Raw genomic sequence first — 25080 nt, 5'->3', positions numbered from 1 at the left:
ATCCGTTCACCGGGAAGTGGGCCGGGGGCAGTCAGACACACCCTGGGAACTGGTCCCTGGGAACATCTCCATCACAGCCCGGTGTCCAGGCTGGCAGGGCAGGGGCGGCTGCAGGGCCAGCAGAAGCCCAGAGTCTCATACGCTGTGGCAGCAGGGCAAGCGATTCTGGGCGCCACCGTGAGGTTAAACGTCGCCAGCCAGCTGGCAGAGAGATGGAGGCAGCCCAGACACGGCCCTGCTGCCTCTCTGCTTCCCAAACAAGCGCCGCGCCGGCCACATTCCCTGCAACACATGCACACAGGAAGGCGCCTCTTCACTGCCAAGGCACGGGAGCGCGCAGCTGACAGCCCCAGGCTCCTTCTTCCTGCAGGCAGGCATCTCTACCCCCGTGGGGTCAGAAGGTGTCTCAGCAGAGAGCGCCCAGGGCCTGGAGGGGATGGACACACAGCCACGCACACCTCGGCCTCGGGGACACCCTCAGGAGGCTCACGTGGGGACACAAGGCTGGGCGGGAATCTGGGCCGGAGCCCAAAATCTAGGTAATGCCCAAACAGCCAGCCTCTGCAGCCCCAAAGCAACAGGAGGAGCTCCCGATTCTACGCTGGCATTCGGTGCAGTTCCTTGGAAACTCCCTCAGTGACTTCTGAGGGCCAGGAGTGAGGCTTTCATAGTGTGTCAGGAAACGGTGGCCTGAAGATGGGTATTTCCTACCTTCAGGTAAAACTGACCCAGAAACAGTATCTGCAAAGGGTTTTGTAGTTTAACACCCTCTTTAATTCACGTTCCCTCACTTAATTCTCACAGAGCCGGGTGGGGGGTGTGTGTCAGCTAAGGACACCCTGATACCCTTTCCTGGGGCGCACACATTTACACAAAGAAAGCATCCACAACGGCTGTATCCCCTACTCCCCACTGGAAGCAGCGAGACTGTCTAAAAACATGCCAGTGGTCCCCTGGATGACCGCCCTTCCCAGGCCCTGCTAGGCCTCCGCTGACACACTACACTTTCCGTTTTCAAATCGGAAGACTCCACAGCTCCGCCCACCCTGGCCCAGTGAGTAGCAGACGATGCCCAGCATGGAAGGGCCTGAATCTCCTTGTTTGCAGACATCACCCACCAAGAGAAAACAGAGACCCGGGGCTTAGGGTGTTCGCTGCAGGAACAAGGGGCCGCAGCCGCAGAGGCACGAACGGCGAGCTCCATCCGTCGGGCCCTGGGGTTCCGGGCGCCTCCTCCCTCCTCCAGCCTGATGGAGGCGTGGCCTCCCACGGGACACCCTGGAGAAGATCTCCGCCAGTCTGCTCCCGGGGTACAGAGGTGCGGTTTTATCCTGACTGAGGACGGAGCAGGAACTGGGCCTCGGCAGGCTTCGCTCTGCAGCCCCGAATAAACCCAGCATGGCGGGGCGCGTCTGCTGGTCACCGAGCTGTGCGGGCCTCCCCGCCACCTAGAGTCGATCCTCGCGAGTCCAGCTGGTTGTATTCTACAAAGTCACCGCAAACACGGCGTTTGCTCGTCGTAGAAGAAACATGGACACAGGTACGTACGCATCTCACGCAGATTCGAATCTTCATTCTTCACTCATCCTGGTACGTTCTGTTTCCTTTATTTTACAAAACAGAAAACGAGGCGCCGCAAGTATTTAACATGTCTTAGAGGACAGGGGCCAGAGCTGGGCTCCATCCAGTTGCCACCGAGCGGCCCTTGCACCCCAGCGTCTCGCAGACACCGCACCACCCGCCGGCCCCATCCCCGGTCACCTCTGCAGGAGGGGGAGCGTCGCCGGGCACCCCCTCGCCTGGCACCCCGTGCACCGGGTGACTCAGATTCTTCACCGCTCTGCGCACATCTGCAGACGACTGCGGAAGTACCGTGAGTGGTGATTCTGAGGCTACAAATACATTTACAGAGTAGGCGAATTCAGAAACACGGAACTTGCAGGTATTAGGATGGACGACGCGGTTCTCCCTGGGTCTCCGTGTCGGCCTGCGGGCCCGCAGCAGGCCCATCCCAACCCCCCACCTGCTCGGCGCCGTCCTCACCACACCCCCCGGCTCAAGCCACACACTCGGAGCGGACACCCCTCTCCCTGAGTCCGGGGGCCATGGCTCCCCTGGGGGGAGGGCAGCAGGCTCTGGCGCCCGGCTTCCTGCCCTGCCTCCTCCCCGGCAGCCAGGGTGCTCTCGGTCTGGCTGTTCCCCGCGACCTGCCGCAGCTTGGACCTCTCCATGTGCTCCCCGTAGGTCTGGATCATCGCCGTGTGCCGCTGGTGCAGGGCGCTGTACTCCTCCTTCATCTCCGACCGCGGCTCCTCCAGCCGGGAAGTCTGATCTGCAGAGCTTCCGGCCTTCAATTCCAGCTGGCGGGTCTGAAACTCGCAGTGTTCCACCTGGATTTGTAGCTCTTCCTTCTCTTGTTCCAAGGCATCTTCAAACTCGATAAATGTCTCCTCGGCCGGCTTGCGCAGCGCCTCCTCCGGCTCCTAGCGGGTGAGCAGCCGCTCGCCGTCCGCGCGCAGCGGCCCCAGCTCGGCCTGCTTCTCGCTGAGCACCGAGTCCGGGTTCTCGAGCACGCTGACCACGCGTGGCATCGGTTCCTTGACCACCTCCTCGCCGCAGCAGTGGACGAGCCGCTCGGACTCGCGGTGGATGGAGCCCGCCAGGCCCGACACCCGCTCCGACATCACCGAGCCAGAGCAGTAAGTCGTCCTGGTACACGACCACGCCGCCGCCAGCTGATACTGATCTTGGTCTCATTCTTGAGACTTTTCTGCAAGTTTGAAGTTATTTATTTACAAATAAAGAATTTTCAGAAAGTCACTTCCCATGAGGACACAGAGACGCACGCATTTACAACTTCCTACCCGCTTCCTTATTGCCATCTAACTATCGGGTCCTTGAACTAAAATATATATGGACATTGAAAAATACAGACAGACACATAAATCCGGCATCTCACTTCTCTGATTCGAATCCTTCACTGGCTCCCTATCACCTGTGAGCAAAAAGGCAAAGTTTTTCTAAACAACAAGGATTTACTGTCTAGCACACGGAACTATATTCAATACCCTGTAATAAACAATAATGGAAAAGAATGGGGAAAAATGAATATAGATATATACACATATATACATATAACTAAATCATTTTGCATTTTGGAAACTAATACAATATTGTAAATCAACTATACTTCAATAGAATTTTTTTAAAAGTTAAAAAAGAAAAAAAAAATCAAAGTTTTTTAGACGGCCAACAAGGCTTTCCATCGGTCTTCACTTCAGTGATTCTCCCCCGTGTCCTTTAGGCTCTCTCAAAACGAAACTAACTGTACTTCCTGGCCATCCATGCTGTTTGATACCTGCCTGCTTTTCATCAAGCTGATCCTGCACCTTGAGCTTTCTGTGTAACTTTCTACCATGGTGACCTCTTATTCATCCTTCAAAACCTCTATGGGAATTACATTTCGGCAAGGTCTTGGGTGACCACTCTGGCCAAGAGAAATAATCATGTCCCTCCTATTTTATTAATGTTCTGTTATGAGCGGTAGCACACTCTGTTTCAGGTAGTTATTTACATATTCATTTCATTTACTGGATGCTTGGGCTTGTCAGGAATAGGGACTGTACCTCATTCCTGGGCATGCCTTGAGGCAAAGAAGCCATCTACTGAAGTAGTGACAGATTAAAGCTATATTAGACCAAGCAAGAGACTTGACCATGAGCTGTCTTTAAATCATGCTCTGGTGTCAGTTACAACCAAGCTGACCCGGCACCAATGGGAGGGTCGCATGATGTAACAGAACGGATCCAACACGGGAATCAGATACACCTCTGCTGGAATCACTACCTCCTCGCTTACCAAGCACAGGGCACCTGGCTAAATAGCAAGACACTGTAGGGTTGTCTAAAGATGTGGGCTTCGAAATCAAAGAGAACTAAGGCCCCTCACTCTCAGAGGAACTTCGGGGAAGTTATTACCTAATTGAAGCCTCAATCTCTACATCTGTAAAGTGAAAATGATAACAATACCTAACTCGGCCGTGAGAATGAAATAGGATGACATATGGCAAGTGCCTAGCAGACGGCCTGGCACAATGGTGCTCAGTACATGGCAGCTGACAAGCATATGACCATTCGTGAGGATTCTAACATCGTGGCTCTGGGTGAAATGACCTAAACACACAATCCAGCATTTGTCAGCTCCCATCTGCTTTGGGGTCTTTTGTCCCCGTTAGCTTTATCATCTTTTTTCTTTATCCGTCATCACCATCACCCCTCTACAGCGCCAACTCCTATCAATGATTATTTGAATGACTTAATTAAAAATGAGAATGTGAGTTCCCTGCCTATCAAGGAGGCACATTTTTCTGGACAAATGCATGACGTTCATTGCCACGTAATACTCTAACTCCTTCCAAACCTACACGGATATGGTAGCTAAGGTATTTCACGCAGTACACGGATGACAAGGAAAGGTCAAACTGACCACCACCTAGCCTCATACAGAACTTATGTACCAGTGACTCCTCCTGTCCAGTTGGGGTGGTATTAGGCAGATCTGTTCTTCTGTCCCCCTGCTGTGGCACAGCTGCCTCCCAAAGGTGATCTCCAAATGATACCATGTGGTAGCTGGCACATAAATCATCCAACTGACACTTCCTGCGCACAGAAATCGATGTTTAAACCATCACTTGTAACTAGCAAGGGCCAGTGCTGGTGGTGCACGGAGGATGAGAACTCTCACACATGATGAATGAACACATCTGGAGAGAGAATCTGTTGGGATGATGGACAGCCGGGTCTGTAAGGCAAGACTGAATCAACAATTAAAAGAACAGTTCCAATTCAGTTAAGCCCCAGCCAAGACAGACTCAGTTATATTTAAATCAAAATTCACCACAGCAGGGGATGATCAGCTGTTTGGCTCTGAATGCTGGATGTTCTTTCTTGGAAGCTTAACTGACAGAGCCAAGTGAACTGGAGTTATATGCAGATGTGAGCTATGCTAAGCTAGAGGGGCAGGCCCGTCATTTATGGTGTGGAAGCCACGGTGACTTGCGCCAGCTAAAGCTCTGTGAGTTTCATGAAGTTGCTCTTGCACTCCAGGTACTTACTGCGCTGAATCTGAGGTGGCTCCGTGGGAAGATCACAGCTTCTTAAGATTTTACAGAGTGAAGAAGCGTGAGAGCTGTACAGGGCGACGAAAGAGGCCACCTAGGGTTCTTGAAACAGACACAAATTCTGGATCTGAAGCTAACTTGTCATGAGATGAGCTGGGCGTAGCTCCACAGTACCTGGAGGCAGGTGCTTATTCTGTGGGTTTCTAATTACCCCATGAAGGAGAAACGGGCACACTCTATTTGACTAGCAGCTACGTGAAAAATCACGCAGGGTGCTGGCGTACCTTTCAGTTGCCCAAAGTTAACTAAAAACAAAAGGCATTAGGGAAGGCGGCATTTCTTCCCCAAGAGACCAGACAGACAGCCATCAGAATTTGGGAATCACAGCAAAGGATTACCAGGAGAAGCTGTGATGGCACTGGTTGGTGGTTTCTATTTGAATAAGTTCTGCCTAAAAAACAAAGGCAGTCTATATGGGCTAAGTGTATCAGGATGGCATGTGGTGTGCTTCAGAGAAGCATTAAAATCCATGCTCCCTCAGCAGGATCAGGACAGAGTTCTTGATTCATGCCCATGGAGCATTACTGCTGAATTACAGAACCGCAGCTCTTTATGTGGAAGCCTCCCAGACTGCTTTTACGTCTGCATAATTCAAGATATAAAGACTGTTTATGGCCGCTAAACTGTGTAAGGTGGCACAGGACAGAGAAATCGCTCTACACCTTCGTTATGTTAACTCAGAAATAGGAGGGGAAGAGACGGCGGAGGATGAAGAGATACTTTGTCAACTGCTTCTGCATCCCATCAAAGTTTGTTCAAAGTGGTCACCTGCACTAAGCAACTCTGCCAGTGCATCTCTGGGACTTGAAAACAAGGCAGATTCCAAGGCCATAGAATGATGGGGTTTCATTGCAATTGGGGAACAGTAAGGCTCAGCCCTGGAATCACAGCCAAGAGTAAAGAAAGGGAGGAAACCATATGATATCACTTAGATGTGGAATCTAAAATATGACACAGATGAACTTATCTACGGAACAGAAACAGACTCACAGACATAGAGACGAGACTTATGGCTGCCAAGGGGGGAGAGGGGCGGGGCCAGATGGACTGGGAGTCTGGGGTTAGCAGATGCAAACTATTACATATAGGATGGATAAACAGCAAGGTCCTACTGTAGAGCACAGTAAACACTGTTCAATAACCTGTGATAAACCATAATGGAAAGGAATATGAAAAAGAACGTGTGTGTGTATATATATAACGGAATCATTGTGCCATATGGCAGAAAGTAACGCTACATTATAAATCAACTATACTTCAATGAAATAAGTTAAAAAAATTGAGGAGAAGCAGTAGGCCGGCATGTGTGTGGATATACATATATGCATTCACTTATGCCATTATCTTGTGTCCATACTCTTAGCTGCATATGCATGAGATAAGACGGTGCGCAAGTAAAGGACAGGCTTCTTATCTTACTCAGCTTGTGCTCAGCATACAACGTCCAACACATAAAGAAGCTTCATCAGGTTGAGTTTAAGAGGACAGGCTCGGAAGCCAGGCTGTCTGGATTCAGTGATTGGCTTAATCATTCAGTAACTGTGCCCTTCGGTAAGCTGCTTAATTACTCTGTGCCTCAGTTTCCTTATTTATAAAACTGGCGTGTAATTGTCACCTACCTCAGAAAGTTGCTGGGAGAATTCAGTGAACAGTGCCTGGCATGGAGTGCAAATGCAACGAAATGTTAGCCGTAGTTTCTCCATGAAATTATAGATGGAATCAATGATCCTGTAAAACAGAGATACTGCTATATTTGGCTACCCACAAATGGTAGCTTTAAGGATCAAGTGAGTCAATATATATGAAAATCTTTGTAAATTTGGAAGTGATCATTTGAATTTAACAGTTTATTATTATGTACGCCAAAGAGCGGTTGTGTAAATATTCATCCACTAAGACACAGAGGCTTCCAGACTATTCCCAGAAGCCTAGATGTTATCTGCTAAGGTGGGGGTGGAAAAGGATACTGAAAAGTATCATTTGCATTTCCTATCCTGAAGGGAATTAGCTTGAGGAAATATGACATACAGTCATAGAATTTAAATACAAGAGGTAGGGGGGAACAAAAAGAAAACAAACAAAAAAAGCGTTCATAGCATTACGCCATAAAAGTGTTTTGGCAGGGGCTTCCCTGGTGGCACAGTCGTTAAGCATCCACCTGCCAATGTAGGGGACATGGGTTTGAGCCCTGGTCCAGGAAGATCCCACATGCTGCAGAGCAACTAAGCCCAAGCGCCACAACTACTGAGCCTGCGCTCTAGAGCCCATGAGCCACAACTACTGAGCTCGCGTGCCACAACTGCTGAGCCCGCATGCCTAGAGCCCATGCTCTGCAACAAAGAGAAGCCACTTCAATGAGAAGCCCACGCACCACAAAGAAGAGTAGCCACTGCTCGCTGCAACTAGAGAAAGCCTGTGCACAGCCACAAAGACCCAACACAGGAAAGAAGGAAGGAAAGAAAGGAGGGAGGAGAGAAGGGGAGAGGGAGAGAGAGAGGGAGGGAGGGAGGGATAGAGGGAGTGAGAGAGAGAGGGAGGGAGGGAGAGAGAGAAAAAGAGAAAGAGAAAAAGAGAAAGAAGGAAAGAGTTTAGGGAATTCCTTGTTGTCCAGTGGTTAGGACTCTGCACTCTCACTGCCGAGGGCCCAGGTTTAATCCCTGGTCAGGGAATTAAAATGCCACAAATTGTGTGGCATGGCCAAAAAAATAAAATAGTATTAGAAACAGAGTTACAGATATAAAAGACAAACTTATGGTTATCAGGGGATAAGGTGGGTGAGGGATAAATTGGGAGACTGGGATTGACACACCTACACTACTATTTATATATAAATTAGATAACTAATAAGGACCTGCTGTATAGCACAGGGAACTCTACTCAATACTCTGTAATGACCTATATGGGAAAAGAATCTAAAAAAGGGTGGATATATGTATATGTATAAATGATTCACTTTGCTGTACACCTGAAACTAACAACATTGTAAATCAACTCTACTCCAATAAAAATTTAAAAATAAAAAAATAAAAGTGTTTAGAGAAAGGGAGAAACCGCCGTCCTTACTTGAGCAGGCCACACCAATTAAATTAGGTATTGCTAAGAAAGAAAAATGAGTGTCCCCTGGGACGGCCAGGGATGAAGTCAGAGATTGGCTGGGTTGGTACAGATCCTCTCAGGCTGTGAAAATGACAGACAGACAGATGGAGGATGTCAAGGACCTTCCAAAGAGAAATGGTTACGGGGACACAGAGATAGGACTGTAAATAATATAGCCAGAGAGTAGTGCTTGGAAAGAAAGCAAGCTGAGCATGTGAGCTGACCTAGAAGAATGTAGGAAAAAAATAATAATAATAAAGAGGCGGCAAGACCAGTAACTACACTACCTTTGTCATCTCATTGTGTGTCTCTACCCTTGGCTTTGAAAAATGTAATTCTATCTTCCATGTTTCGCGCCCCCACCCCCCACTCCAGGAATACAGAACAAGAAGAAAAAAGAAAATAAATACGAATCAGGAGCTTTAGATGGCTTCTTTTCTTCCTCGGTAAGGAACCAGAGCTTCTCAGATCAGGATGTGGTAAAAGTCAGTCCATTAATAAGATTTACTTAAGGACCAGTATTAATGATGAGGGTGTTTGGGCTGTAGACATTCACTTTTTAAATAACTTATATTAACCTCATTTTCCCATCTCTCTTACAATAGCAAATTTTTTTTTTGCAGGAATGTTTTTAAAGAAGTAATTTACCAGCACTTAATTACTAGCGTTTAACCAATTCAACATTCCCTTTTCTAAGAGTCCATTAAGTTTCTGTTACAATATTATACATTCCCACGTATAATAGAAAGACCTTTCTGCAAAGGTCTTCACTGTCAGTCTCCTCAAAGCAAAGTTTATCTGGACTATTAGACATTCTCTCTCTGCTTTGGCTGTACCAAATTAATTATTTATACCTGAGGTCCACCGCTTCAGAACTTGGGCATCTATCTCAACATTTCTCCAGTGGATTATTAAGAGTCTCATTTTTAAAATAAAATCCTCATTTCATAGTCTGTTTGCTTGAGGTTAAACATAATAGTCTAGTGACTCTTGTATGAAACAGTTCAATGTCATAAGATTCTCTCCTGGGTTTTATGGGGATGAACACATTTGAAAAAAAAACGAACCTTTAAGAATACCCTCACAGGGAAGGAGGGGAAAAGGCTTCTGACTTGAAAACTGTCTGGGCACCAGTCTCGCAGAATTATTAAAACAAGTCAGAGATATTATGCAGATCCTACTGTTTATACATCAGGAATGAGAGATACGAAAGGGACCTTAGGGGGATTCTAGGCCCTCTCCTTATTTTATAGATTAAAAAAAAAGAAAAGAAAAGAGATCACAGCCCACAAACAGCCTTTAGCTTACACTGACTTGCTTGGTTCCAATCGCCCATCTCAGGTATTGGTCAAAGGCATCCTTGAAAGAGTGAGACAGGGCACAAGCTCTGTCATGCTCAGGATTCTTGATTGCTAGCAACTAACTCTGCTCTGGCTTGTTTAGTCGGGAGAAGACTTTATTAAAGAATATTAGCAGTGCCCAGAACCTCCAGGAGGGCCAAAGAGCCCGACCAGGCTGCCAAGTAGCCAGGAACAAAAACCAGCCACATCGTAGGGAAAGGGACGGTCACTTGGCAACACCCTCACCGTTCAAAAACCATGACGCTGACACGGCTCGCGACCATGAGACCTGGGAGAGATGCCAGTTCTTCTGGCTGCCCCTAAGAGCTGGGCACCTCCACCACCACCATCCTCTCCAGAGAAGGATTTCCGTACAAGTACCACCTCACGTTGCTCATTTCTCCATCCCGTCTCGGGTGAGAATGCCTGAGGAGTGGGTCTAACCACAAAGAAGACTAGAAAATTAGTTTTTCAGCTTTTACCTTAGGGAGGTAAGACTTAGAAAGAAATTGCCTAAACATTAGAAACTAGGACAAACGTCCACCAAGTCTACCAAGATTCACAGAGCTTCTTTAAAACACTTTTATTTCCACGTGGGCGTCCGGAAGGAAAATGATCTTCTTCCCTTAAACTTCCCCCACCCCCAATGATTTGGCTTCTAACACTTGTGTGATTCTGACACACTTTATAAAACAGAAAATACATTTTTTCATTCCACTCCTGGGACCTCCCCTTTTTACACAAGAATGCCAAAGCCCACTTGGTGGCCAGCAGAGAGAAGGGAAACTTCTCCAAGCTCACACTACATTGACTAAGGCTCTTGACCGTTTTTTAAAATTGAAGTATAGTTGATTTACAATGTTGTTAATTGCTGCTGTACAGCAAAGTGATTCAGTTATACATATATACACATTCTTTTTTCATATTCTTTTCCATTATGGTTTATCACAGGATATTGAAGATAGTTCCCTGTGCTCTACAGTAGGACCTTGTTGTTTACCCATTCTATATATAATAGTTTGCATCTGCTAATCCCAAACTCGCACTCCATCCCGCCCCCACCCCCTCCCCCCTGGCAACCACAAGTCTGTTCTCTATGTCTGTGAGTCTGTTTCTGTTTCGTAGATAACTTCATTTGTGTCATATTTTAGATTCCACATATAAGTGATATCATATGGAATTTGTCTTTCTCCATCTGACTTACTTCACTTAGTATGATAATCTCATGTTGCTGCAAATGGCATTATTTCATTCCTGTTTATGGCTGAGCAGTATTCCATTGTAAATATGTACCACAATTTCTTTATCCATTCACTATGCAAAATAGTAGGGAGGTTCCTCAAAAAACTAAAAATAGTGTTGCCATGTGATCCAGTAATCTCACTCCTGGGTATATATCTGGACAAAACTATAATGCAAAAAAATAACATGCACCCATATATTCATAGCAGCAGTATTCACAATAGCCAAGACATGGCCCTTGACCTTCTTGACCTTTCTAATTCCAGCACCATCTTGACTCCTTAATGAGATAAAAACAAGAAGATTGCCCAGCATGTAGTGGCTCAAGGCTAGAATCTGTCAGTTGCTTGGCTTTGGGCTTTAATTCTCAGACACTGAACTATTCTGAGGAGGCTGTTTACCTTGATGTGTGCAGAATTAGCCTTAGACACTAAGCCTTTAGGGCAAGTTTTATTGTCCAAAGCAAATATAACCTGTTAAGATTTACAGACTTTATTAACAGCAATAACCATTTTACAACCAACATCAGTAAATCAGGGTTTATTGAGAACTCTACAATTTTAATCTGTGGAAAAGCATTAAAATGTCGGATTTTCATTGGACATAATTTCTAACTTTTATGAAAGATAGATTTTCCATTTAACTGGGGAGTATAAAAAAGTGCAGTGTGGGATAATGAATTGTTTTGAAAAGGGCAAATTGGTTTTAGCTAAACAAAGGTGTCAAACACTAAAAAGCTGCCTTCTTTAGTTAGAACTGCCCCAAGGTTAAGGTTAAAAGCAACTGTAGTAACAAATACATTCTAATACATCTAGTGATAGGATGAGCTCATAAGCATTTAGAAAAGCTTGAATTATCATCTGTTCACATTTCAGGTATTTTAGGAAAAGTGTACGACCAATTATTTCCTCGAACCTGTGTCTATATGAGTCTGGTGAGAACCTCCGAGTTCCTATACCGTTTTCCAAAAAGTGTTTTTAGTAACAATAATGCCATTCATAAGACTCTTTCATGGGGTAAGCAAGGTGAAAAACATTGATAGTCACCAGCTTCTATAAATAACCTTTCATTTCCTCCAAGCACAAGATTACAAGAGAGGAAAGCAGGAAACTTTATGGTGCCTTCATCCTCTGATGAGCTTCAAAGGCAAGAACAAAAGGCACAGGCTGGGGAGCCCACGGTGACAAGGGATGGTCTTAGCAGCAACCTTCTTCGTGGGGCTCAGAATGTGTTAGAAATTGCAAGAGTTTTCAGCTTTAATCTGGATCCCCAACCATAACGGAGCCCTACATCTTCCTCTGAGAATCAAAGGCTCATGATGCTTTAGAAAAGGAGGAAGAAAAGAAGTCACAATAATCTCTACTATTTATTTAGTATTAGAAACCGTGTTAGATGCTTTGCAAATTCTTGGGTTTCCTCCTTCTTTCGTTTGAGCAATCCTACAGGAAAAGTACTGCTCCTATTTTCAGATGAGGATTCTGAGGTTCAGGGTGGCTAGTACTGCTGTAGGTCCTAGAAGTTAGGAAGTGCTAGTCAGTGTCGAACCCCAGTCCGTTCGACTCTGAAGTTCATACTTTCCCCCCACGATGCCGAACGAACAATCCTCAGTTCCCTTTCGACCATTTCCAGACGCCATGGCTGTATCCCAGGAGAGAGACCCCTGTGATACAGACATCAGTATGTGCTCATCAGAACATATCCAGGCCCCTTCAAGACAGGGAGATCTGTCGGGGCCATGGCCAAATGTGGGGAAAATTGTAATGAGAGTAGAGATTACCCTTATCCTCTCCCATTCATATGCCCCCTTTTCCTCCCCTCCAAGGCACCCTCTCTGTAACTGCAGACATTCAGTACTTCTCATTTCCTAAGACAGCATCCAACCCCGGCTCCTGGTCCTTGGGCACAGAGACTCCGGGGCTGCCCTGCTCCAGGCTGCTTGCTATCCTGAGCTCCCAAAGCCTCTATTCTCTCAGTGTTCTGTTCTTAGTTTTATCACCAGATTACCGATTTCAAACAAAGAAACACAGCATTTATAGCAGATTTAGGATTAGCAAATTAGCTAGAAGAGATGTTAAACAAAAAAACTCTATTTCTAAGGGTGGGTGGAATGTCAGACAGTAGAACAAGCAGATATGCTATCACTGGCCCAGGGGCTCCCAAGCTTCCTAAAGGCTTTGGGGGAAACCGACTCAACCCACCGTCTCACTAAAAAGAAACACAAACTATCAAAGAAAAGAAAGATCTGAGCTTTAAGGTTCAATTGGCTTCTTGGTGATCTGAGAGCTTGGATAAGTTCTGTAAGATGGACGAAAAGTACCAATAGCTTTCTAGCATCTCACAGCAGTCTTCTGCAAATTAAATGAAATAACATAGAGAAACTACTAAACACAGTGCCTGACACACAGAGATACTCCATAAATGGTAGCTCTTTCTATTCTTATACAAACTACCTTCTCTGGTCATATAAATGGAGTTAATTAATTGCCAAGGAAGTTCTGCCTTGCAGAGAGAAGACAATCGTGTATGTCTTGTGAAAATAAGACTTGCCCCCAAGGTTCCTTTCAATGTGCCAAGTAGGAGACCTCCACCTCCTGTGCCACCGCAGGACAAAACCAGCTGGTACATCGGTAGCCCTGCCAGCCACAACTCCTTCTACTGATGACCCCTTGGGTCCCACAGGAGGTGGGCAGGAAGGGAACCAGTGGTGCAGTGGAGAGGGTGGAACACCGTCTGCTCAGGGAAGGTAACTCTGACTGATGCTATTTCACAGTGACAGTTTCACAACTAATCAATTTCCAAGCACACTTCCCAGTTACTGCCATTCTGAAGAGTCATTACTGTAGGTTCCTCGCACGATTATGGGGTCAGTAAGCACAAAAATACTCTTTGAGCCCCGAAGACCCCACAACAGGGTCTGGCAGACATCTCCACCCTGCGAGACCCCGACTGTGGAAGGTATGAACATTTTCACCTTCCTTCCCTCTCTGTGTCCATCTCTCTCACAGCTTTCTTCTCTGGGTCTGCCTTCCCTTCAACGAAAACACAGATGTTGGTGGTAATAACTAGTGTGTAAGCTACTGCTGAAACGAAAACAGCTGTAAATATTGGTGCACAGATAGAGGTAGTATCCAACTCACAAATAAGTAAAATTTCAAAGTAACTCAAGTATTTGGAAGCCAGATGCTTTCCCGCCTTAAGATAATGCTATAAAAGCTTGTTAGGGGCCCACAATAGCCATTAACCCACAGTGTAGCTGAAACACTCTCTATTTTCATCTATAATACAAAATGTAGCAAACAAAGCTTTCTCCTCCACCTCCCACCTCAGCTCAGAATTTCTGTTTTAAACCAGCCTACAGCCACAGCTGCTCCTTGAAATGGCCCTCTACTTACTTTCAGCCAGCCTGGCTCTGAAATTTATTTCTAATGACATCTACATGCCTAAAAATGAGAGTGATATGATGTCAAAAGGGGAACGGGGAGTGGACTGAGTTCAAGAGTGGCCCCCTTGCAAATTTCATGTCCACATGTAAACTGTGCATGTGACCTTGTTTAGAAAAGGGTGTACTGTGACCCAGAACATTAACACGAGGCCTTACTCGGTTGAGGTCGGCCCTAATCCAGTAATTCATGTCCTTATAAGAAGAGGAAAATTCAGACACATGGAGATACAGAGACAAGAATACCATGTGAACTGTCTGTAGTAATGTGTCTACTAACCAAGGACACCAAGGATTGCCAGAAACCAGCAGAAGCTAAGAGAGAAGCTCGTTTTCTAGAGCCCCCAGGAAAACTAACCCTGCCTGCACCCTGATTTCAGACTTCTGGACTTCAGAACTGTGAGAGAAGCCACCTTTATTGTTTTAAGCTACCCAGTAAGTAGTAATTTGACACAGCAATCCTAGGAAACTAATACAGGAAGTAAATACCAACAGTGTGGAAATCTGGCAGGAGGGTAGGTACCAGAAAAGAAAATATACTTTCTTAGTGACATGTCTGTATTTACTGTATTCCCTCCTCCACTGTTCAACAACTCTTCCAAATGTTTTCACTGACATCAGTGTGTGTGGCTATTGGAAGTTTTTCACATCCTGTTCTGCTCCCTTGGTTACAGCTGAAAAGCATTATCAGAAGCAAATAAAGATGGAAAATGAACTGAGCCAATAGGCACGACTCATTTGCCTCCAAGAACAGGGTGCTGGGGCAAGAAACCTTCGGAGCGATGTCCAAAGAGCTGCTTCAACTTCAACCCAAGTTCAGCTTTTCCCAGGTAGGTGAACAGCTCGGAAGGCTGCTTACTGCCTCGAGGCTAAGCCCTTTCCCCACAGGACTCCTCCCCCCCAACCATGGCCCCGGAGAGCCTCAGCATCCTTAGAATTCCTAAATCCTTGCAGTCTCTGGGAAGATGCTTCAACGTGTGTGTGTGGGCGTGCATGCATGTGTACACACTCATGCATTTACATACCAAGGTGTATTTTCCCCTTTGGCTATTATTCTATATACTTTTCCAGTCTGCACATTCTTTACCTTTCTCTCCTTTGTTCTTTGTTTCTACTTGGGTCTTCAAAGACCGAGTGAAGGTGGTCTTACTCATTTTCTAGTAACAGAATAGGAGGAAAACAACAAAAAACAAGAGTCTAGTGGATTTCACAGTTTTGTCTGGGGCTAGTCCTGGTACAAGCTCAAATATTCAGGAATAAAGGCAGGAAACAATTTTTCATTCATATTCAACAGATACTTACTGAACACCTGGATATGAAAAGCACTTTTTTATGTTCTGGGGTTACAGCGATAAAAAATGAACAAAATTCCCCTTATGGAGCATAAGTTCTAACAGACAGAAAATAAGCCAAATAAATACAGTATGTTTGTGCTAAGAGCTGAGTTAATATAAAGCAGAGAAAGGGGCTTGAAAGTATACATATAGGGTAGGGAAGTGACATTTTCATCAGAGCGCCCCGAGCAGGCCTCACTGAGCAGGTGATACCTAAACAAGCCCTGAAGGAAGGGATGAATCGATGTAATAACTGGGGAAGAGTGTTCTAGCAGAGGGGCCAGCATGTGCAAAGGCCCTGGGGCGGTTGCATGGCTGGTGCAGCTGAGGAAGAGTGAGGAGGCCAGTGCGGCTAGAGCAGGGTCAGAAGCTAAGGAGCAGAAGATGAGGTCAGAGGCAAAAGCAGGCTAGGTTACGCTGGACCACATAAGGTGCCAAAATACAATAGACTTTTACTCTGAGTGCTCTGGGGACCTTCTGGAAAACCAAACAGTTATCACTTAAATAGGTGCAAGATCTTTGGTGGGTCATTGGTCTGAGCATCAGTTTCCTTGCCTCTAAAATGTAAAGGCTGTGCCAGGGAAATATCTAAGTTCTCCTCCAGTTGTAAAAATTAATTTCTAGACATCTAGAGAATGTCCGGTTCCCACAGGACAATTAATAACACCATGACCTTCCTTCCGTCTTCACTCCTCTCCGATGCTGACAAAGTTGACAGAGTGACCCAGCCCAGGCCTGGAAGGAAGCCTGCTTGTGAGAGACGGTGGTGACTATAGCGAACTGCTGGTACCCAAGTCAGACTCCCAGAAGCACATGGGGCATCGTCAACGAGACTGACATTCACCTGGGCACTGACGCCCTGCTGCCTGTCCCCCTGCTCGGGAATCCAGGGCACACTCTCTTACAGAACAAGGTGGGGGCCAAAGGAGATCAAATATCTGTTTGTTTCACATTAAATATTGGGTTGGCCAAAAACTTCATTCTGGATTTTCGTAAGATGTTACAGAAAAACCCAAACGAACTTTTTGGCCAACCCAATACAAATCTAAAACTAAGCATTTTCCTTTCTCATCATTTCACATCATGCATGGAATGTTCACTTTAATTTTCAAGTCCGTTTACTTCATTTCGGGGAAGCATTTGACCTTTGAAGAGTGTCCACCCTGCAGGCTTCCTGTCCAGATTGGCAAGTGTGTATGTTCTTTCATTCCCCTCGATACTTTCCACTCCTTTGTCCTTCCAAATGCAAAACCCCATAGTAATGTTTGCTAAAAGGCGAGGCAAAGGATCCTTTTTTTTTTTTTTTTTTTTTAATATCTCTACTTCTCAGTGACTAAACCATGGCTCTTAGGCCAGTTTCCTAGCTTCCCAGAGAGAAGCCACAGCTGGCCTATCTACTGCTTGACTCAGGCCTACATTTATGAACACAGGATTCTACCAAGCATTCTTTATACTTCTGAGTACCCCCACATAATACTGCCTTAATCACCATATTACTAGTCCATCAGAACCTCTTTTAATAGTGACTGAAAGGACACCATCTCTACTACCACAATGTGTTATTACTCATAATCATATTCCAACCACATGACAGAAGTTTCTAGAAAACAAGCAAGGAGCAAAAACCAGTGACCCTGGATTCCTGCTGCCTCACTGTGAACAATGGATAACTGATCAGAGACCTGTGACTTCAACACTTCTTGTATCCCTCATGCCGGCGCAGCATCTAAAACACAACAAATACTCCTGGAATGTTTGTCCCGTAAGCAAATGAAGCATGAGTAAGTGCACACACCCATGAAACTTGGCACTAGGGCCTGACCTCCTTCTCTCTGCCCTTTTTCACATGAATTTGCCTGTTAGATTGATCCAGAAGCCAAGGTCAGATGGAGGACACCGAAGATGCTGCCTGTACCACTGAGGTCCCCAAAAGCAAAGGCACAGAACAAATCCTACCCAGGCTGCCTAGCAAGAGCTTGTGGCAACAAGAAATTAGAGGAGAGACAATTTCCTCTTCCAACTTATTTCCATCAGTCTCTTCACCATCTTTAGCAGTTGGGGCCAGGCAGCAACAAGGCCATACCCAGGCTGGCTTTCAGCACCTGTAGCACACAGGACTCGGGCCCTCCCTCTTGGGAACAGGCCTGGTCTTACCTCGGCAGCAGGAACTCCCTCAGGCGGGCGGCAGTGCAGCACGATCATGCCTTCGATGGGAACCTCCCTTCCCTGCGGGTCTTGCTCGAAGTTTTTCCGTAAATCTGCAAAGAACGTGAAAGATATGACACTTTGCTCTGGGGCCAGCAGGATCCACATTTGCTCCAAAGATTATAAAACAGTGAGCTGAACGTCACAACCTAGATACACACACAAGTCACTGGTTTCAGGGGTTCCTAAATATTCACAAGCATGTTTGTTAAGAAAGAAATCTTAACAAAACTGTCCCTAATGTTCTATATTGAGGTGAAGGATAGAAGATTTACTGGGGGAGGAGGAAAAGAAAAAAACCTCATTATTTCATGAGTCTTTGCCAGCATTACCTACTTAGTATCTGATAAAGCACTTGGCCTAATAAATTGCCATCCACAGCTATTATGCAGTTGAGATGCACGTGATTTTTTTTCAAATTAACTAAAGAATGCATTATTAACCTGTAACCTCTGCCATTTCCTTAACCCTCTAGGGAGCTGTAGAAGATGGTAATAGAGTGAGATTAACTATTAGTCTTTTATTTGTAACCAGGGAGAAGAGGCAACATTCAACCACAACAAAATCTATAACCTATCCAACCCAACATATAATTAAAAAATACAACGCCCTCCAGTCCAACGGCAGTGCTGGGTATCCATGTAGTGCATTTCATGGAAGGCTCCAGGCTCTTTGCAAACAAGCTGCACTATTAGCCGTCTACACAAGGAAGGGTGACACTTGGAGAGGTTAATTGGCTTGCCAGTGGTCACGGAGAGTATTAGTGCTAGTGATGGGGAAAAATTCACCAAGTGTCTGGATATCAGTATCTGACTGCTCACCAGCAAAGCCTGCTCAGGGAAAAGGAAACAGGGACAGTTCGAAAGAGAGAAAGAACATCATTTGCACAGCTTTCCACTTAAGCATATGCTTCATTAACAAGAGTGGGAGTTGGCCTTTGCTTCTTTTTGAGGTGTCATAACAACACTTCGCTAATTTTACAGCACGAGCTTAATTCCCACTGGCACTTGAAGGCCTGGGATGGCGGAGCGAAGACAGTTTTACAAGTCTTTCGAAGATTTCCCCCTCCCTCCCGGACAATGTACTTTTCTTCAATCGAGGATCTCAAATTACAGGCTGTGGATTTATTGATTTAATTTTCTTTAGTGCTTACAATAACATGAAATATGTTCTCTGTAAAGAGCAGAGCTTCAGAATCAGTTACATCTTTATAAATTGTATAAATACATTAAACTTGCTTTTAGCAAGTCAAAAACACGCCACGAATAAAAAGAACAGCAACCCATGTATTCACACTTTCTTCAGAATTTTACTATTAATGTTTTCCCTCCCAGAGGCAACTGACGTCTTCTGTCAGTAGTGCTGTCTATTCGGAGATCTTTAGGAGTATATTTGAAACAAAGGATCTTACAAGGACTCACACTGTAGGCAGGTGGCAGGATCCATTTTCCCATTTCTCTGCTGTCCCCCAAATTGTAAAGCCAAGGTTCCTTCTACTGGAGATCTGTAAACTGCCACAGCCTTTACGATTCAGAATTTCTGACTCCAGGTGTGAGGAAGTTCACATAACTGATGACAAAACTACAAGTGATGAAAATGTGAATAACCCCCAGAATGAAAAAATCTCACATTTCCTGCAAAATGTGACCACAAATTCTCCTTTGCTCTCCCCCAAGGGATCCTTGAGTCAGAAATCCCCTTTCTGTATGACTAATATACTCATCAGGACTATAGTAACCCCCTCTTATCCATGGAGGGTACATTCCAAGAACCCCAGTGGATGCCTGAAACCACAGATAGTACCAAATCCTATGTATACTGTTTATTCCTATCATACATACCTATGATAAAGTTCAATTTATAAATTAGGCACAGTAAGAGTGCCTAATCTCTTACTGATCACAGTAAGAGGTCAACAATACCAATTATAAAATAGAACAATTAAAACAATATACTGTAATAAAAGTTATGTGAATGTAATCTCTCTCTCAAAATATCTTACTGTATAAATTTAATGCTTTTCCAACTTAACTAAGTACTCATCATGTATTCTGGCCATTATAGGGTATGACAGCAAAACTAGCATGAATTTCTTTTTCCTTCTCACAATTTCACGGATAGGAGATTTGTGCTTATTATAGATCTTAGCAACCTCAGCATACAATTGTTTCATTTTTAAGTCAAGAACTTTCACTTTTTCACTTAAAGAAAGCACTTTCCAGCACCTGTTTGACATATATGAATTTCCAGCATCACCACCCTTGCACTTTGGGGCCATTATCAATTAAAAGAAGGGTTACTTAAACTCAAGTACTGTGATACCAGGACAGTTGATGTGATAACCGAGATAGTTACAAAGAGATTAATGGGCGGTTTACTCTGGACAAAGGGATGATTCACGTCCTGGGCAAAATGTAGTTGGATGGCATGAGATTTCATCATGCTTCTCAAAATGGCATGTGACTTAAAACTTACAAATTATTTCTAGAATTTTCCATTTAATATTTTCAGAGTAAGGTTGACCATGGGTAACTGAAACCACAAATAAGGGGGATGACTCTATATTGAAATGAATCTATTGTAGAGCGTGAGTGACTCTTACATGACACATCAGTTTGTTAATGGAAAGAAAGGGTTGTGTTTTTGTGGTTAATTTTGTTTGGTTTGTTTGCCACATTTTTCTTTTCTTCGATTGCTTTGTTTTCTAAAGGAAGTCTTACCCAGTGCTGCTACATGATGATTGCAGTTTTGACAACACCAAATAATCTGCATTCAACCAAATGAAGCACAGAAAATGAATAGCGTGAATTTCTATTTTGTCTCATACTATTTCTATTTTATCTTCTGTTTCCTTTCTTTGCTCACTAGAAATGGAAAAGGTAACAAAATGTATAGTTTTCGGGTACTTCCACACTCCCCTACAGTAACTACATTGGCTGATGAAAAACTAGAGTGAAGTCATTTTTCCTCCCCATTCCCACCTGCTCAATGAACTAGCTAAGCAAATATGTATATAAAGAAGGAAAACCCCGTACTGACACTGGGATGTAGGAAAGGGTATAGCCTATAAACAAGAAGCTTTGAGAAATTTCTAGTAGATCTCATACAACCAGGATCAGATTGAAGAAAGGACCCACACAACTTCTTGATCTTCCCAACTGACATTTGCAATCATCATTGAAGGGTTCCAACAAGAAGTATATGGACACTTCTAAATGTGGAGATACAAAGATTAAAGGCAGTAGAGTAGGGGGTCAGGCAACAACTAAGTTGTCATATATATGGATCCAACTCATCATAGGCAGCCCACCACACACTAGATATCACACCAAATGAGAAACCCAAGTGACACTGAGTTCTGGCCTGTGCCTAATACTAGTGGCAGGAACACTGGCATTTTTGATTCCCAAGGAGGGCAAACACACCAGACAAATTCCAGAAAGCTACTGAAAACATGAAAAATTATGGAAATAAATTCTTAGACATAGAAGGAAATGCTTTCCATTCTACCTATGATTCTCACAATAGGTTACCCAACCTAATTAGTTTCTCTCCCTCTTTTTTTTTTTTTTGGCTGCACAGCACGACTTGCAGGATCTTAGTTCCCTGACCAGGGATTGAACCCAGGCCCCTGGCACTGGAAATGCAGAGTCCTAACCACCAGACCACCAGGGAATTCCCAACCTAATTAGTTTCTGAATTGGCAAACTAGATACTTTTATCACCTATGTTAGTTCCAAGGCTTGATAGATTCAGATAGGAACCTGTGTAACTTCTAATAGTAGGAAAAACATCCCCAGCCATATAAAAAGAATTATGCTACAAATGAAGGAGACAAACCATAGAACTGAAATTAAATGGCTTCCTCTAAGACTGGAAACAAGAGGCATTTTTAGATAACTTCTAATTTAAGTTCTTTAAAATCAAAAGGAAATAGTAACTGAGAATCTAGAGTAGGGATTTATAAATAGGATAACATCTGAGATCAAGAAAACTGCCACTATGCAGGAAGAAAAAAACGTAACTGCTGAATTAGAAATATATATGTGTGTGTGTGTGTGTGTGTGTGTGTGTGTGTGTGTGTGTATATATATATATATATATATATATATATAATGGAGATGGTAGACAGCATACTGAAGACTGCTGAAAACTGAACTAGTGAAACAGAAGACAGATTTATCAGTCAGGACCCAGGCAGGAAAACAGAAAGCACACCAGATGTTTTAACAGAAAATATTAATGTAAAAATTGAAGGACTAAAAAGGCAAAAGGGGGAACTGCTAGGAACTGGTCCCAACCTAAGGATGGGGAATGGGGGAATGAAGGGAAGAGGCTGGGGTTATAGAATTCTGAAGCTCAGAGATGGCTCAGTTCTCCAAGGAGAGGGCACTGGGTTTTGGTGCTGGCACCTCAGGAACTTGGAAGAGGGGCCCAAGGCATCAAGACCTACACCTCTGAAGAAAGACTGCCCACCAGACTGGTGCTGGCATCTCTTGGGGGAAGGGGATGGAGAGGGAGAGCATAATAAAGCTGGATCTGGAAGTACTTAAAAAAATAAGTGCGAAACAAGAAGAAGCTGCCACTTCTAAGATAAAGAAACTCTGCTGGGATGATGGTGACAACGACAGAAAATGAACAGAAAGAAATAGCCTTCCTATTTCACTGTCCAGTCTCCTGCGGCACCCTCTATTGGTGGAACTTTACAGGGAGCCGGGATCTGGCAAGGAAGTCCCAGCCTTAGTTTCACAAATTACAAACCAGTGGTTTTAGAGACAGAAGGCAATGGCTTAGCATCCAGCAAAACCCAGTTTAAGAAATGTCCTCTAGGGACTTCCCTGGTGGCGCAGTGGTTAAGAATCCGCCTGCCAATGCAGGGAACACGGGTTCGAGCCCTGGTCCGGGAGGATCCCACATGCAGCTGAGCAACTAAGCCTGTGCAGCATAACTACTGAGCCTGTGCTCTAGAGCCCAGGAGCCACTACTAACGAGCCCACGTGCCACAACTACTGAAGCCCGTGCGCCTAGAGCTCGTGTTCTGCAACAAGTGAAACCACTGCAATGAGAAGCCTGCGCACCACAACGAAGAGTAGCCCCTGCTCGCCACAACTAGAGAAAGCCCACACCCAGCAACAAAGACCCAATGCAGCCAAAAATAAATAATAAAATAAATTTAGATATATATAAAAAAGAAATGGCCTCTAGTAGGGCTCTAATAATTGTTTACTCCATATCTGTTTTCCTCACTAGATCATCAGTTCAATGAATGTGGGCTTTATGTCTGAGATATTCACCCTTATAGTCCCAGTGCCTACTAACCAGCTGATACAGGGAAGGTTCTTAATAAATACAAGTTGAATAAATGAGCTAAGAGGAAAATGATAAAATGATAATGAATTTACCAGACAAAAAAGATGAAATAAATAACAAAAGATAATATTGAGATAGAGAAATATGATTTAAATATCATTGGAAATTTAGAAGGAGACAACAAGCTCAAAGAATATAAATGATAATTTAATAATCATAACAATGTCTTCTCCAAGCTGGCAAACAAACCAACCTCAGTTTACAAAGGAGCTCACTGCATATAAGGCAAAATAATTTTGAAAAGAAAAAAAAGTTCCTGGATATATCATAGTTGAAAGTTCCTGGATATATCAGAGTTGAATATTTTTAAAAACTGTAAAAATAATTTTACAAGTATTTTACAGTAAATAAACAGAAGTAACTAAAAATTTCACAGACTGAAAGAATATTGTTAAAATGTCCATATTATCCAAAGCCAATTCAATGCAATACCTATCAGAATCCCAATGTCATTTTCACAAAAACAGAACAAAAATCCTAAACTTAGCATGGAACCACAAAAGACCCTGAAGAGCCAAAACAATCCTGAAAAAGAACAAAGCGGGAGGCACTGCATTTCCTGATTTCACACTATACTACAAAGCAGTAGTAATCAAAACAGTATGGTATAGGTATAAATACAGACAAATAGATCAATGAAACAGAATCGAGAACCCAGAAATAAAACCTCATATGTACGGTTCAATATTTGACAAGGGATACAAGTATACCAAACGGGGAAAGGATAGTCTCTTCAATAGTGGTGCTGGACAAACTGGATATATATATACATGTGAAAGAATGAAACGTGAAAGAGAAGAACTCTTCCCTTACACCACACAGAAAAGTTAACTTGAAATGGATCAAAGACTTAAATATAAAGCCTGAAACTGTGAAACTCCTAGAGGAAAACAAAGAAAAAAATAGAAACTTCTTGACAATAATTTTTTTCGGATATAACACCAAAAGCACAAGCAACAAAAGAAAAAAATAAACAAGTGAGACTATAACAAATTAAAAAGTTTCTGTGCAGCAAAAGAAATGATCAACAAAGTGAATGCCAACCTAAGGAATGGGAGAAAATATTTTGAAACCATTTATATGATAAGGTGTTACTATACAAAGTATATAAAGAACTCATTCAACTGAGTAGCAAAAAAAATCAAATAGTCCAATTTTAAAAATGGGCAAAGGACTCGAAGAAGATTTACAAATGGCCAATAGGTACATGAGAAGGTGTTCAACATCGCTAATCATCAGAGAAATGCAAAAATCAAATCCACAGTGAGATATCACCTCACTCTTGTTAGAATGGCCAATATCAAAAGGGTAAGAGTTGGGCTTCCCTGGTGGCGCAGTGGTTGGGAGTCCGCCTGCCGATGCAGGGGACACGGGTTCGTGCCCCGGCCCGGGAAGATCCCACATGCCGCGGAGCGGCTGGGCCCGTGAGCCATGGCCGCTGAGCCTGCGCGTCCGAAACCTGTGCTCCGCAACGGGAGAGGCCACAACAGTGAAAGGCCCGCGTACCGCAAAAAAAAAAAAAAAAAAAAAAAAAAGGGTAAGAGTTAAGTTTTGATGAGGATGTAGAGAAAAGGGAACTCTTGTGCACTGTTGGTGGGAATGTAAATTGGTGCAGCCACTATGGAAAGCAGCATGGAAGTTCCTAAAATTAAAAAAAAAAAAAAAATAACAACCATATGATCCAGCAATCCCATTCCTGCATATATATCCAAAGGAAACAAAATCACTATCTAGAAGAGATATCTACACCCCCATGTTCATTGCAGCATTACTTACAATGATATGGAAACGACCTAAGTGTCCACAGATGGATGAACAGATGAATAAAATATGATACACACATGCACACACACACGCTAAGTGAAATAAGTCAGA

General features: G+C 44.0%; 1 protein-coding gene and 1 pseudogene across 9 annotated transcripts in view; both read right to left on the bottom strand.

Annotated features, from left to right (window-relative positions):
- Positions 1 to 25080, bottom strand: part of UNC5D (unc-5 netrin receptor D) — a 567718-nt gene that overhangs the window by 180945 nt on the left and 361693 nt on the right. For all 9 annotated transcript variants that reach the window (XM_067022440.1, XM_059049202.2, XM_067022443.1 and 6 more), the window contains exon 4: positions 17785 to 17888. In XM_067022440.1, the coding sequence (XP_066878541.1) occupies positions 17785 to 17888 (104 nt within the window). The remainder of the gene's footprint in view (positions 1 to 17784; positions 17889 to 25080) is intronic.
- LOC136793339 (C-Jun-amino-terminal kinase-interacting protein 3 pseudogene) lies at positions 2040 to 2757 on the bottom strand (annotated as a pseudogene).

The sequence above is a fragment of the Kogia breviceps genome, chromosome 20 (assembly GCF_026419965.1).
Source record: "Kogia breviceps isolate mKogBre1 chromosome 20, mKogBre1 haplotype 1, whole genome shotgun sequence".
Lineage (NCBI taxonomy): Eukaryota > Metazoa > Chordata > Mammalia > Artiodactyla > Physeteridae > Kogia > Kogia breviceps.
The sequence above is the reverse complement of the archived record's forward strand: the minus strand, read 5'-3'. Positions and strand labels throughout refer to the sequence as shown.